The sequence below is a fragment of the Panthera uncia genome (assembly GCF_023721935.1).
Source record: "Panthera uncia isolate 11264 chromosome B2 unlocalized genomic scaffold, Puncia_PCG_1.0 HiC_scaffold_25, whole genome shotgun sequence".
Taxonomy (NCBI): domain Eukaryota; kingdom Metazoa; phylum Chordata; class Mammalia; order Carnivora; family Felidae; genus Panthera; species Panthera uncia.
In genome coordinates this window covers 15,737,986-15,754,181 of record NW_026057581.1, presented here as the reverse complement: position 1 = coordinate 15,754,181, position 16,196 = coordinate 15,737,986, and the positions used below count along the sequence as shown (strand labels likewise).

The 16,196-nt window shown below is 43.3% G+C and overlaps 1 protein-coding gene across 2 annotated transcripts in view; it reads left to right on the top strand.

Moving 5' to 3' along the window:
- Positions 1 to 16,196, top strand: part of HIVEP1 (HIVEP zinc finger 1) — a 149,796-nt gene that overhangs the window by 5,772 nt on the left and 127,828 nt on the right. Inside the window, exons 1-2 of one of the 2 annotated variants that reach the window (XM_049655035.1) lie at positions 10 to 149; positions 3,061 to 3,203. In XM_049655035.1, the coding sequence (XP_049510992.1) occupies positions 3,164 to 3,203 (40 nt within the window). In that variant the 5' untranslated portion in view covers positions 10 to 149; positions 3,061 to 3,163. Of the gene's footprint in view, positions 1 to 9; positions 150 to 3,060; positions 3,204 to 16,196 lie in introns of those variants that run through there. The other variant, XM_049655034.1, reaches the window with a different exon arrangement.

Below are 16,196 nucleotides of genomic sequence, written 5' to 3'. Positions count from 1 at the left end.
TGTGTGTGTGTGTGTGTGTGTGTGCGTGCGTGTGTGTGTGCAACCGCCGACCTTGCAGAGGGGATGGCTGCGTGCGGGAGACACTTGCCACTTCTGGGCGCCCTCGCAGCGCGCGAGCGGCCCGAGCTGCGGTCCTGGGAGGCGAGCAGGTACGGAGGGACTCAGCTTCCCCACCCCGCGTTCCAGCCTCAGACGCATTTTGCAAGAGGGTGGGGGGTGAGGGAGACCAGGCCTCGGCTTCCCAACCTCCCGGCTTTGTGGCTTTCTTTTCCTTTCGTTCTTTGCTCTAAGTGCCTGTTTACTCCCAGCCACCTGGGTAGTTTCTTTCCGGGTTGGGAGTACGCGCCTGCAGCAGTTGGGAAGTGGGCGGTGGGTTTGGGCGCGGGTCGGCTCTGGCTCGCCTTGGGGTCGGGCTGGGGACGGAGTTGCTGGAGAGGGGAGGGGGCGGTGGCGGAGCCGGCGGCGAGGAGGAGTCTCAGGGCTGCCGCGCTCGCCTCATCCCGTCCTCCTCCTCCTCCTCCTCCTCCTCCTCCTCCTCCTCCTCCTCCTCCTCCTCATGCTCTCCGCATCCACTCCGGGCTCCTTCCTGAGCTGGCACTTCCATTCCCCCTCCTCCTGGCATGCGAAGCGCTTTGTTCAGTGCAGCGTTGCAGAGGGGTTTTCCCAGGCTCCGCCCTCCACATTCATTCATGTTTTTTCTCCTTGCAACTGTCTTTACGCTTTTTCATCCTGTCATGGTTTTGCTCCATGTAGTATTTATTTCTTTCCTGCAAAGGAACGGTTTATTACTCGTCCTAGTCGCTCCAGTGCCGCTGTCTTTCCCTATACTCACTTCCCCCCCACAAGGGTTTAAACATGGGATGGACAGCTAGGGACAGTGGGTAGGTAGGGAACCGGGTAGCCAAGAGCTGTTACTGATTGGGAATTTGCATATTTTATATTTAGGCTCCTGATTCGGGGTCACGTGATTGTATTACATTCGGAGTTCACGCTTTAAAAACTTCCAGATATCATGACCATTTAAAAGCTTTTAGTTAAGCATTCGCACAATTTGTCTCTAACGTCTCGGAATTCTCTATTGAATCAAGCTTCGTGAATCGGATGGTGGATGTATTTAATGCAGAGAGTTGAGGAACCGTATCTTTTATAGATCATTTAGCCCTGTGATGGTATTTTGCCATCATATTTCGTATTCTTCCCCATGCAGTTAAAAAAAACAACATTGCAAATAATTTTGTGCAGTACCCACACAAGGCCTACCAGGCGGAAAATACTGAAGTTAATTGTAGCCTCCTTCCAATTCTTCACTGCTGTAATGAAATCATAAATTTCCAAAACCTTATACAGGAGTATTAGATCCAGTCTTTCCCATATAGGCTTTCTTAAGGAGTATTAATATTTGAGTGTTTTTGTGTGCCAGGCAGTGGGCAAAGCATCAACATTGTTTAGTTTAGACCTTGTAACCACCCTATGGGGTGGATACTATTTCTTAGTTTTAGTGTTGGGAAATCTGATCTTCAGAGAGGTTAAGTGCCTTGAACAAGGCCACACAGTAAGGGGTAAAAACCTGGCTTTGAACCCAATCTGGTTTGACAGCAAACCATATAGTCCTGACTTGTGTCCTACAGCCTGTTGAATAAAACCACAGACTAGGTATTACCTCCGCTGAGGGAATAAGCACTGAAGAGTAACCAAGTCACTTGGTACCATATTTTTTAGTCGCTGACCATGGGCAGGCTAGTCAACCTCTCCTCTCTCGTCTTCTTCTCTGTAGAGCAGATAAATGATAGCTATCTTACCAGTTATTATTAAGATTGGATTAGGTAATGTGTAGAAAGTACATAGGCACCCCGCAGGTGCTTAGTAAGTATTCTCAGTTTCTTCTGTAGTACTGGATATAACAAGTTTTAAACAAAGCATTCGTATCCCGTTCTTTGTGTCTGCTTAGTGATTAAACATAATTTCATGTTTTTCATCGCGTTAGGCTTTGCTTATCAGCTTCCTTCCGGGAAATTAAAACTAAGCTGGAGGATCCTTGAGGGTCTTGTGGCAGAGGAGACACAGGTGGCCAGTTTGGGAAGAGGGATGATCAGGTTTGGGATTATTAACGTTTTGGCATATTGCGTTTCCGATCACCGTCTTCAAAGGATAGAAGTCAGGACAGACTAGGTTGTGCTGCAGTAACAAATAACTCCCCAAGCTCAGCCACTTAAGACAACAAAAGGTCTCTTTCTTGTTTATGCTATGTGATGATGACCTCAGCTCTGTGTTGCAATACTCACTGTCTGGAACGGTGCCTGTCCCACAGCAGAAGGAACAGAGAGTGCTAGAGGATTTTGCTTTGGTAATAAATGGTACAGCCTGGAAGCAGTGGGTGTCTCCTCCACTCACAGGTCATTAGCCAGAACTGGTCACACATTGTGGCTAAATGCAGGGAGGCAGAAGGTACAGTCCTACCACAAGCCTAGAAGAGAAAGCTGGAATAATTGGGGAGCAGCTCCGGTAGCAACCACATATATTAACTGAATTAATTCAGTAAAACAAGATAAATGAGACATGGTCCTTGTTCCCAAAGTGCTTATGGACAAGCAGAAATATATATATATATATATATATATATATATATATATATATATGTATGTGTGTGTGTGTATATATATATACACACACACATATATACACGTATAACATATATATGTGTGTATATGTATACATATTATATGTATAACCCTTGTATAGCCTAACGCTATACTTTAATTGTACCCTGTGATGTTACTGTAAAACATAGCTGAGTGAATCTTTTTCGCTCTTGTTTGGTAAAGGTACGGTGATTTTCTTTTTCTGTTTTCTTAAGGAGAAACCCAGATAGTAGCAAAATGAGATGTCCTATGGTTAATTAAAAGTTAGTAAGTGATCTTCTGCAGGTGTTTCTAGCTTGGTTATCATTTGTGGAGATTAGGTTAGTGCGGAACGAAGCCATACTTTTGAAATATCTTTTTCCTTTGAAGGTAGTAAAGTGTGATTTTTCTTTTCTTTTTTTTTTTTTTTTTTCATTTTTAGCACACGGATTAATTGATGGATGTTGAGTTTATGGAGCTACCTTTTTGTGACCTGCACTTCCCACAGTTTCTGAGAAGAAAAAGGAGCCCCTGAATCAAAAAAGATGCCTCGCACCAAACAGATTCATCCTAGAAATCTAAGAGGTAAGATTCGGCATTAAGTAGAGGGATGGTTCACAATAAATCGTATGATAAAGTATTTCTTGGATATCAGAAACAGCAGCTCACTGGATGGCAACCCTGCCCCATGGTGAGTGCCAGGAATGTGCCATTTCTCTTGTTTACTGCCACTTTTCCCGTGTGATGCCCGTCTCTCAGGAAATGCTTCGTAAATATTTGTGGAATGAATCAATCCAATTTGACGAAATGACAGTGCCTTCCCAACCATCAGTGTGGGTATGAAAATGAGAGATTTACTTTCTCTTAACAGGGACCGTGTTTGCGTCGCGGAGTCTGAAATGAATAGTGGGATATTCTTTGCCAACCGGATTAATGGGAATTTTTGTGCCCCTCCCCCACACTGCTTTTGAGATTTGTCTTTGTGCTGGTCTATACATTAGATTGTCAAGAAGTGAAGAGGGTTGTGGTGGACGTTAACTCAGACCATCATTTGCAGAACTCAGAGGCAAAATGACCTATGTTTCCATGAGGAAGCAATCGTTCCAAATTACGTACATTGTATGTATTTCGTACAAAGGTGAAAACATGCGCGTTTCCCCTTAGGTGTGAAGAGAGATTTTAATTTTAGGAAGGTGAGTTTATTTTAGCTTATGGTTTTCAAATAGTATATTGTTTAGTGTGTTACAGCAACTGGGAAGGACAATTATCTTTCACATTCAGTTTTAGCAGGTATGGGTCTAGCAGGGCTAAGCAAAGAACAGTTACAGCAAATAATTCCCAACTGAGTAAAGTAGCTTAGGGAAATATTTACCATTACAGGAAAAAAAAAAAAAAAAAAAAAGGCATCCTCAGGTACACGCAAGGTAAAAAATTAAGACCAAACCAATTAATTTGGAATGTTTCTTTGTGAAATCAATTTAGCCAGTCACTGTGAGGTGGTAATTGGAAATGTGGTCAGTCTTGTGGCCTACTTGAATCTGGAACAGTGCTGGTTTCCTGCCGAAAAGAGTACTGGGACTTTCTGCTGGCAGAGGTGGCTGCCTCAGACCAAGTTCAAATTGATGATTATAGCACCAGTGTTTAATGAGGTGAGGATTTAGATGGAGACCGTTAAGTCTTGTGCATCGCAGTCTGAGCTTTCAGAGTTACGTAGAAAATGCTGAAAATTGACCGTGTATTTGCCCGTCCTCCTCGCTAGCATCTGAGCTCCCGAAAAGTAGGCACTTTGTCTCATTTACTACTGTAGGCAGAGTCTTCACGCTCCTGGGTGCCAGCTGAGGTGGGCGTTTAGAGTCTTGGGCCCAGCTTTTATAATTCATCTGTCTGAAGAGGGTGCCCTGTTGCAGCGTGCACAAAGGCAGCTTTGGGGGTTGTAGGCGCCCCAGGCCCGCACAGGTCCTGGCAACTAATAGGAGCCCAGATATTCGTTGACAGGAATGCCTGATTGGTCTTAAAGTACTATTCATGAGGTCATAAATAGTAAACATTTTTCGTATTTCATATACGCAGGCATTCCTTGGAGTTATTGTGGGTCCTGTTCCAGATGACTGCAGTAAGGCGAATATCGCGGTTAAAGCGAGTCAAATGAATTTTCTGGTTTCCCAGTTAGCGTAAAAGTTATGTTTATACTCTGCTGCGGTTGATGGATTTTGCAATAGCACTGTCTTAAAAAGCGTACGTCCTCCAAACATACTTCATTGCTAAAAATGCTTGTTCTCATCTGGGCTTTCAGCAAGTTGTGATCCTGGATCACAGATCGCCATAACAAGTATGATAATGATAACGAAAAAGCTTGAAATGTCGTGAGAATTACCAAAACATGACACAGAGACACAAAGTGAGCAAATGCTGCTGATCTTGTCAGGCACGGCGTCGCCACAAACCTTCAGTTTGTAAAAGACAGCATCTGCAGAGTGCAGTAAAGTAGAGCCCAATAAAATGAGGCGTGCTTGTCCTTGATAATGTTCTAGATCCCATGGCTATATAGAGAAATGCAGATGTCAGGCCACAGACTGCTTTCCCTCCTGCCCCAAATGTACAGCCCGGCAGGTAGTTGTTGGATGCCTTCAAGTGCCACTGTTCTAGGAGGTAGGGACAAAATGATACTCAAATGTGGACCCTGAAAGAAGCGTGGAGTTGAGGAGGGGAGATGGGTGAACGCATACCTGCGCCAGCGTGGTGAGGGGAGAGCAGAGGTACGAAGCTTCCGCAGAGGCCGGGTGTCCTACTCTGCCCTGATGTGGGGGCAGGGGGAGTTTGGCATGGGGCAGGGTAGGAAGAAAAGAGAAGCGAGGGTACCATCTGAAGTAGGTTCTCTTCAGGGGCCAAAGGAGTGGGAGAGGGTAGGAGATTGGAAGGGGAGAATTAGAAATCAGATCCTGAGGGTCCACCACGTCTGAGTCTTAGTTAAATAATTATTTTTTAAACGTTTATCTTTGAGAGGGAGAGCATGTGCGTGCGCTCAAGCTGGGGCGGGGCTGAGAGAGGAGGGCCAGAGGATCCAAGCGGGCTCTGTGCTGGCAGCAGATGGCCCGATGCGGGGCTCGAACTCACGACCTGACTGAGCCACCCAGCTCCCTCTCCAAGAGAACTTGAACTAAATTGGGGTCTGGCCCATCAGTGAGTCCAGAAAGTTGTTTGGCTAAGGCAGTAATGAGCTCTCAGGCACCGAAGAACAGATCAAACTAGATTAGCCAAGGTGGTTGGACCTGCTGGGGGGGGGGGGGCGCGGGGGGGGGGGTGGATTGACTGGGGGTGTGGACAGCGCAGCATGGAAGAGGTGTATCCCAGCCAGTGAGTTTAGTCAGCAGAGAAGGATGAGGGTGAGGCTGTTCTGGGTGGGGAAACCCAAGCAAACAAAGGCACAGAGGCAGGAAAGTGCTAAGATGTAACACTTTCAGAGTTTCTACTTTCCTTCCAAAAAACGTATTTGATGACTGTATCCCCAGGCACAATTTGGGGGTTAGAGTAAGCAAGTATGTCCTGAATTGTAATTCCTCTGCTATTCCTGAATAAGTCCATTTTGCTGGTTAAAAAAAAAAAAAAAAAAAAGTAAGCAAGCTGGTAAACATTAGGGATGAATTTTTTAGCATTTATGTTGTATCTCACTGTGACAGTTGAAATATCCTGTTTGTTTTGCTTTACCTGTCACCTGCTGCTTTGACTGACAGAAGACTTGTTGTGTCAGTTAGCTCTGAAATAGGGAGAGAGGAAATCAGAAGACCAGAAAGCGAGTCACAGCCCAGTTTGGACTGCTCACACTGCTTTAAGTGCATTTCTTCTTTTTAGGCCTCCTTGGAAAATAGTCTGCAAAGTAGTTGTCTCGTGTGTTGGTAATTAAGTCAACAATAAAAACATTTCTGCTCAAACTCGAATTATATATGTATTATGTTTTCGTGGCAGTTTTAATTCTTAAAATACAATTTTTCTTTGATTTATTCTCGGTTCAACTGGTATTGGTGTGGTCCAGTGGATATACAAAGCTGGAGGGTAAACATACTACAGCTTTTTGGAATGTAAATTTTATTTGGGGGAAACTATACACACGTGTGTGTGCGTGTGTTCATGTACAAAAATATTACGCAAGTATAATCTATCATAGAGGATACAAAATTTATATGGATTGAAATTAGGCACGTCCACACTTCAGTCCTATGAGAGGTGGAGTTTACACTTCTCCGATGTTAAGGTTCTTTAGTGGACAGGTATGAAAAGAACTGACATGTGAAGGGCAAGACATGAATTTGGGGCAAAACGGAAACAGAACTGATGGGGAATCTGTACAGGTTGTAGGAGGGAGGGTTGTTGAATTCTCCGTCCTTGGCCCTATAAACCACATACAACCTTCGTCTCCGGTGCCTGTCTGCACGAAGCAGATGGGTAGAGTTTAACACGGACATGTCCTTTGCGAGCTTGAATAAGAATTTCTGGAGAGCATGAGGGAAACACTTGGGTGTTCAGAAGAAAGGCCGTGTGTTGTCCTAGGTTCCCTGGAGAAGGGCTCTTGGCCACTATATGGCGGACTCCCGGGCTGGAGCTCCCATGTGTGGTCTTGGTGAATGTGCCACCTCTGCCCACAATCACTCCCTTCTGATCCCCCGTCTCCCCTGCCCTCCCAGGTCTTTACTTGGACTCAGGTAACCCGGATAGAGGAGCCAGAGACTTGCTGGGGTTCCATGTCAGTCCTCCTAAGAGAAAGGGCTGTTTTTCTGCTGCGCCGGGCATCATTGTGAACGTGTTGCAAAACTCTGGGGAAGAAAGAAAATAGGTGTTAACCTATTATCGTTGAATTTGGGCCTAGGGTTTCAAAGACTGATCTACTTTAAGATCGGAAGTCAGTGTTAGAAAACACCAAGTGTTAACCTTTTGCAAAAAGGTGAATTTTGTTTAACCTTTTGCAAAACATATTTGGGGACTCTCGGTGTGGCTGTTTTTCATTTTTATGGTTGAGCGCACTTGGCTCTGAACGCACTGCTTTATTTTGACGTGAGAAGCAGAGGGTGAGGTCCACACACGTGGGGTCCGCGGAAGCCCATCACCTTGTCAGATGAGGCCCAAAGTCCTGAGTTTGGCTCCGACCCGGTTTGACCTTCTCGTTCTCCTGTGTCTGATGGGTAATCTGCCATTTCAGGAGCTCAGCACACAGGCCCAGCGTTTCTGTGCTTGCTCTTCTTTCTGGAAAGTATTTTTTTTCCTCTCTCATTCCTACTGTTTTCTTTCTTCATGTAGGAGACGTCTCTGCCGAAGATTTTTCTCTTCATCTTTGAACTTTCTCCCCTTCTCCTCCCTTCTCCCCTGCCATCTCACTCCCCAGAATACAGTAGGCCTCCGTTGCTTGTGTCTACAGGTACCTGACCACACTTCTGATATTGCATCATATTTATTCGCCTGCAGACCTGTTGTCTTAGCCGGATATAACTTACGTGTCAAGATAGACTGTTCTGGTCATCCCTCTGTGTTCAACAAAAGTGTATCTGCGCTAGCTTATTAGCAAGGTAGAGGGTTAAAGATGATTTACACTCTGGAAATTTGTTTATGCTTTTGGACCTTGGTTAGCAAATGCTTCTTCTGATATTTGGTAGCCTCGGATGAAGAAACCTGTTAGAATACAAAATTTTAATCGCCCGAACCAAGTAGTTATTACTAACTTCTGTTTTACGTGAGTTTTTGCCTTAGGATTCCCAGAGTTTATCTCTTTGGCACGTTTAATTAATATAATGGTAAAGAGTTTGGCCTCATGTTATCACTGGCTAGCTGTGTGGCCTTGGGCAAGCTGCGAGCATTGGATAATGCGTGAAGATTAGATAATACGGCAGCATTTAGCACGAGGCCTGACTCCAGGTAAACAATGCGGAGTTGTGGCTTACTATAAAGAACCGGTTTATGCCAAACTCCTGGGTTGCATTTGCTTTGCAAACAGAGGAAGCCCAGAAGCATGGTGTGATGCTGCTTCTACGGGTCTGCGTTAATTACGGATAGGTCTTACTGTTCTGACTTGTCTAGGGCTTGGGACGTGGGGGAGAGACATCACTGTAGGAAAGAATATGGGAAGGAAAACTCTTACTGCCTTCTCAGTCTGTACTCATTCAAACCTCACCTCATGTGTTGAATGTGGTTGTCAGGAAACTGATTGTGAAGTCTTCTGTTGTGTTATAACTGCATTTAAAAGGGGCGACATTCATGATCCTGTAGGACAGAAGCCCTCACTTGTGTTTAGGTTGTGAGATGGCACCACTCCCTCTGTCCCCTGTGCTCCCCTCCTGTGTGGGCCCTCGGAAACCCTGTAGGTGTATTCAGGAATAATCTGATGAATGTGGTTATTTTCATTTGTTGTCAGCGTGTGGAGTGGTTGTCGGATCACCACTCCAGTGGTTTGTTGGGTAAATCGTCTGTCTTTTGTTTTCCTGTGATGTAGGGATGGTCTTATTGGGCTTATAAGTAGAATAAATTTAATTCTGATGATTTTGACATGGAGTTCCAGCCGTTTCTACGTTTTTTTTAATATATATATTTAAATGTTAAGTCAGCAGTTCTATGTTGACCACCTTAAGATTTGAGAAGTCAGAAATCTTGTAGGGTAAACACCCCATGGCTTATTGAAAAAAAAAATTCTGTATATGACTGCAGCTAGAAAGGAAATAAGTAAATAATTTCACCTATAGTTTTTGGTGCTAAAGGTAAGAAAAGTATTGAAGTTATTAGCAGCTACCGTATAGGTAGCTGTTACTTTGACAAGGATAAAAAGACTAGATTTAGTATAGCAAGCCTCCCGTTTGTTTTCAGATAATTACTTTTCAGCTCATATTGAGAGCTTATTTGGTGCTTTTTGAATGCTTAACATTCACCAAATGCTTTTTTCTTTTTAAAAGCAAATACAAAATGTAATAATAAGATTAATCAGGGTAATGATTTTATTTTAGAACGTCTTTGCACAAAGTGTGTTCTGATGAGGTGTAATTTTATCTTACCATAGAATAGGAAAATACATAATGTGTATAAAAGTCTTCCATTATATGCGTACATTTTTAAGCCCTACATTTAGAATGCCATGTAATTTGAACAGGTCTGGGACAAAGTTGGTTCTTGTGTTATCTGAACAAATATTTTGTGAGTAAATTGAATGCCTTATTTTTTCATTCCTATATGTATTATTTTAAAACACTTTAACAGTCCTCTTTTGCATATTAATAATATGCCAAAATTTCAAATGGTGCTTAGGTATTCTTATAAATCACTTGATTTTTTTTTAAGTTTTTTTTTTTTTTAAGTTTATTTATTTATTTTGACAGAGGTGGTGGGGAGCAGCAGAGAGAGGGGGAGAGAGAGAGAATCCCAAGAGGATCCACACTGTCAGTGCAGAGCCCGATATAGGGCTCGATCTCATGAACTGTGAGATCATGACCTGAGCCAAAATCAAGCGTCAGATGCTTAACCGACTGAGCCATCCAGGCAACCCCACTCTTGATATTTGTAAGAGCAGAGCAGAAACTTATCACCAAATAGTGTCCTTTCTTCTCAATACTCAGGTCATTCTTCAGAAGGAAGTTCTTGACTATTCGGCTTAGGGCTTTTATTTGGGGTAGCATTGCATTAATTTTGACTTTTTAAAATAACGTAAGATTCTTAAGAAATTTTCGGTGATGAATTTTGTTCTGGAAAATATTCTAAGGCTGTGCTGCCATGCAAAAGTATTTTAAAACCTATAGTGATCATAAACTAGTTGGTTGTACATCATTAACTAGAATCACAATCCGGTGAAGGGGAACCCGTGTAGTCTAAGAGTTGTTCCTGCCTAATTGATGGCAAAGCTTGATTTTTATGGTACTTGGGTGTGCGTGTGTAGTATTTCTGTGTGCCCATATGGGTAGAGTATGTATTTTCTTAAACATACTTATGTTTTGCATCGGTAGTAGTATCCTTATATGTGCTTATCTTCCAATTACAAAGATTCATCTGTGAAAAACAGGACCAGATCAGCATATAACTGCTTAATATTGCACTATTCAAATAGAACTAAATTAAGCATTCAGTTGGGGCCATGTTTGACAGTTTAAGAAGAAATGAAAATGAACTGAGATGATAGATAGCCCAGCGACCCAGAAGGTGGTTGGACAGTGCTGGAGGGGTGTCAGGCTGGTTTCTCATTTGCCTCTCCAAGAGAGCCATACAGCTTTTACAACTGGGAAGGACAGACCTTGGAGGTCATTTGGTTCACCTCCCTCATTTTATGGATGAGAAAGTCCAACCAGAGAAGTTGAAGTGAGTTGGCTTCAAGCAGCTTCTTTGCAGAGTGGTCTTGAGGAATTTGTGTTTTTTTCTTTTCTTTTTTTTTTTTTAAATCATACTGCTTCCCATAGTTACGGTTTGTTATGGACTCACGGCAAGAGGGACGTTGTGTTATGTCATTTTTACGATCGAAAGAGCGAACCTGTCCACAGGTCTGGGTGCTAGGCTCTTTGCAACATGCTTTTACGATCTTTACTCATGTCATCCTTACACCCAAGCGAGACAGGTGCCACTCATGCCCCTGTTACATAGACAGGGGGATGAAGCAGAGAGGTTGCTGGCTGCTGAGGGTCCCGCAGCCGAGAGTCTCCATGGCCTTTGCTCTTGACTGTTTGTCACGCTTATACTTGCTATTGCTGGTGGTAGAGTTTTCCGGCTTAGTAAGAGCTGGCAAATGCCTCCCCCTCCTAATTGCAAAATAAAGCCTGTCAAGCACAGCGCCTGGGGCCAAGGTTACTCAGAAGGTCAGAATTCCAAGGACGCTGATTTTCCCTCTCTGAGTCTTTAATTGTTGAAATTCATTTCAGAGTTGGTTATGTATATATTACTCCCTGCTGGATTTGCTATTAGAAGGAAAGGAATTTCCAGGCTCTTCAAGAGAGAAAGAGTAGTTGTTCCATCAAAGACGTTGGCTTACGTATTTACTTAGTAATATATATTGAAAGGAGAGCTATCTTGCTTAAAAGCGAAAGTGGCAGTGTTTATTTATTTTTGATAATTATTTAAACATTTTTTGATTGAAATATAGTTGACATACAATATTATATTAGTTTCAGCTGTTCAACATAGCGATGTGACAATTCTCTACACTACTCAGCATTCACCATGATAAGTGTGGTCACCGTCTGTCACCATCCAACATTGTTACAGTATTATTGACTGTGTTCCTTATGTATTGGAATACATTCTGTATGTATGTATTTTTCATCTCTGTGACTTATTTTTTGATAACTGTAAGTTTGTACCTCTTAGCCCTCTTTACCTGTTTTGCCCATCCCCCCGATCTGTATCTCCTCGGGCAACCACCAATTTGTTCTCTGTACTTATGGATCTATTCCTGCTTTTTGTTTGTTTGCTTGTTTTGTTTTTAGATTCCTATATAAGTGAAATCATATGGTATTTGTCTTTCTCTGCCTAGTTTCACTTAGCATAATACCTTCTCCATCCCCTTCTCCATCCGTCTGGGTTGTTACAAATGGCAAGGTTTCATTCTTTTTTATGGCTGAGTAATATTCCATTGTATACGTGTACCGTATATCTTCTTTATTCTTCTATCGGTGGACACTTCGGTTGCTTTCATATCTTGACTGTTATAAAGCATAGGGGTGCGTGTATCTTTTTGAATTAGTGTTTTCGTTTCTTTTGGGTAAATACCAGTAGTAGAATTATTGGATAGTATCTCTGTTGTTGTTGTTTTTTTTAAGTTATTTATTTATTTATTTTGAGAGAGACAGAGATAGCACAAGTCGGGGAGGGACAGAGAGAGTAGGGTGAGGGCGGGGAGAGGGAATCCCAAGTGTGGGGCTCTGTCTCATGAACCATGAGATCTTGAGCCAAAATCAAGAGCTGGACACTTAACTGACTGAGCCACCCAGGTACCCCTAGTATGTCTATTTTTAAGAAGAATGGCATCTTTTCAATGGAAGTCTCCACCTAATAGCTGACATTTCAGACATAAGTGCTTAAAAACTATATCTGGGAAAACTAACGTGAAAGCAGTAAAATTCTAAGTAAAATATAGATGAAAACATTTTGTGTTTCATGAAGTAGGTACAGAAGAATATAGAAAATGTACTATTTCAGTTATGTTCGGACTCCTCTAGATTGTGGTGTAGATGTAGGGCAAATAAAAGAACCACTTGTAAGGGATCCGGGTTAGGAGATTCTCTTAGTCTTCCGTGTAATTCCTCTGACCATGAATGTGCAGTAAGTATGCTATTGTTAGAAATAAAATCTCACACGTGCCTTTTAAGCGTTTTTAATATAATGGGTCTCCAAACATATGAAAAAGATCTCAGGGCAATGTAAGCGACAAATACATAATTTAAGATTAATATGGAGGGGCGCCTGGGTGGCTCAGTCGGTTAAGTGTCCGACTGCGGCTCAGGTCATGATCTCGCGGTTCGTGGGTTTGAGCCCCGCGTCGAGCTCAGAGCCTGGAGCCATTTCAGATTCTGTGTCTCCCTCTGTCTCTGCCCCTCCCCCATTTGTGCTCTGTCTCTCTCTGTCTCAAAAATAAATAAACGTTAAAAAAAATTAAAAAAAAAAGATTAATATGGAACGTGCAGTATAGGCATCTCAAAAGGAACATGAAGGAAGAACCATCTGGGTGAGAGAAAGCAATCAGAAAGTACTTCTTGGAGGAGTGAACTTTTTTCTTAGTGAAAACAGAGTCAAGTAGAGTTCTGAGATGGACTTTTGAAGAAAGGAAGGATAGGTTGGTAAGGAAAATAAGTTGTTTTGAGACTTTGTCGGCAAGAACAAAGGGACGGGGAGAAAATCACAGAGAAGTGGTTGTTGGTCTACTTTGCTTGATTGGAGTGGATTTCTCGATGAACTTGAAACTTTAGGGAAGAATAAAGGAAGCCGTTTAGGTTTGACATGCGCAGTTTGTATTTACGATAATTATAAGATCACCAAGTTGAGGTTTTTTCCTGCTAGGTTGAATATTTGTAAAAGGTTATGTCAGAGACTAGAGACTCTCTTTTAATACTTTGAAATTTAAAAACAACCTCCTCACAGAGGACTTCTAGAGCAGTGAAACTACTCTGTATGGTACTGTAATGGTAGATACAGGTCATTCGACGTTTGTTCGCATCTGTAGAATGTACAACCCCGAGAGTGAATATTCATGTAAACTGTGGACTCTGAGTGATGATGTGTCCGTGCAGGCTCATCACTCGTAAGCAGTTTATTGCTCTGGTAGGAGATGTTGATTGTTAAGAGAGGCTGTGCGTGTGTGGAGGAAGGGAGTGTATGAGAAATCTCTGTTACGAACCTAAAACTGCTTTAAGAAATAAAGTAGATTAAAAAAAAAAACCCACCTCCACCTAGGGGCGGTATAATTTGGTGACATCCAGGAAAAGGATGTTAGGTTAAACGAATGAGGCAGGCTCTGTCTCTCTGTCTGTCTCTATTTCAGAAAATTATCTTGCTACGTATGAACAAACCAGCCAAAGAGTAATACAGAACCTGGAGCAAATGACTTGAATTTAGTTTCTTCCTTGAGAATAAGGCATGGGAGTGGGCAGGAGTTGGGGGTGGGGTGATGTCGATCTGAAATTTTCTTTTTAGCTTTCCACAGCGGTTATTCTAAGGCAGGGGTTCAGCAAACCACAGTAGAATGGTCGAAGCCAGTCTTCCACTTGTGTTTGTAAATACAGTTTTAGTGGAACTCAGCCACGCCCATTCATTTACTTATGTTTGTGCCTGCTTTCCTGCTGTGGCCATAGAGTCCGGTAATTGCAAATGGCTCAGAAAGCCTAGAATATTGGCTATGTAACCTTTGACACGAACAGTTTGCTGACCCCTGTCTCTGGAATAGAGGGGAATTGGATTATTTATTTATAAATCCCTTTATGGTTGAAAATAAGTTAGAATGTTCCATCTTTCTTTGGAGGACTGTAGGAATGCATTTCCAGGGGAATTTAGAGGGGCTGCTTTTAGCATGTTAGGGTCCGCTGCCCGCCAAGCATGGTAAGGGAATTTCCATTCATTTGGTTCTAAGGGGAAGTGGGAGGGCCTCAGAGGTTGAGTTGGTCTTGACAGAGGATTTAATTAGTCTCGACGTTCTGATGCCAGGATCATGGGTCTCCACTCAGGAGGCCTGGGAGCCGTTCTGTCGGAGTGTCCTCTCTCTAATTGTACAGTGTCCATCAGTCACCTCTGTATTTAACTCACGGTGGTAGAAAAATACGGTTAGCCACGATTCCCAGGGCGGTACCCCCACGCATTTTGTGAAGGATCGTTCTTCAGGAAAATAGAGCCAAAGAGCTGGCTTTGAGAGGAGTGCCTTCAGAAAAGTGGCCGGTGAGAGGCAGGCCCGCCACTTGAGAGTCGTGCGCTGAGAACGGGACCCGTTATCTGCACGATGCCTGTGATACCTGCTGTTCACGCGTCAGGCTCTGCGATTGGAACTTCGGGTTTCAGAGAACACGATTACGTTTCGGAGTGTCCGAATTCTCAATATTAGCCCGCACCACGATCCTTAATCTCCGAGCAGTGCTTTATTCTTTGGTGGTGTTGGGGGCAGTGAAATGAGAGGAGATACGTCTTACGTTCGGGTTTTGCCGTCCTTTATTTTGCTTACGATTAAATACTCTGCGTGCAGGCGAGGCTCGGTCGAGCTCATAACGGCTGTTGGAAGAGTTTGAGAAACACTTTTGATGGCAGTGCTGCTTCTCCACAGACACGTTGGAGCGTCAGCCTTGTTATTTATTTATTTTTTTTTAATTTTTTTTTTTTAACGTTTATTCATTTTTGAGACAGAGACAGAGCATGAATGGGGGAAGGTCAGAGAGAGAGGGGGACCCAGAGTTGGAAGCAGGCTCCGGGCTCTGAGCTGTCAGCACAGAGCCCGACGCGGGGCTCGAACTCACGGACCGTGAGATCATGACCTGAGCCGAAGTCGGACGCCCAGCCGATGAACCACCCAGGCGCCCCCAGCCTTGTTATTTTGGAACCAGCCAGTGTTAGCATGTGGCTCAGAAGTGGTATGAGATTCGGTATGTTAACCTGTCCCCTTTCTTAAGTGGAAGGCAGAACCTGTAGTGGACATGAAGTGAAGTGAGAACACGAGGCCGCTCTAGAAGCCTCGGCCTGGACCTCTGTAGGCCCTGCTGGGATGGATTGGACACGTTGTGGACTTCAACAGCTCTGCCCCTGGCTTTCAGGGCATTTGTAGTTGAAGAGTTAGAGACCACAGTGGTTGCCACGTGAACATCCAGGCAGCTGTGCAAACATTTGATGAGTGAACATAGAAATAATATTCAATTTACATACATGAGCAGATGCGTAACTGCATGGCAGAGGGGTTAAGTGCATTATTTGGCCTTCTGTCTGTTGATAGTTCAGGTTGATCGGTTCTATTTGGTGGAATTAATGCCACTGCGCTTTGCATTTACAGTAACGTCTGAGTGAAGCCAGAGTTTGGTTAAGTTCTCGCGGAAAGAGTGCCTTTTTTCAGTCTCCAGACTGGAGTTCATTGCCTCCCTAAATCCCTGCACGATATAT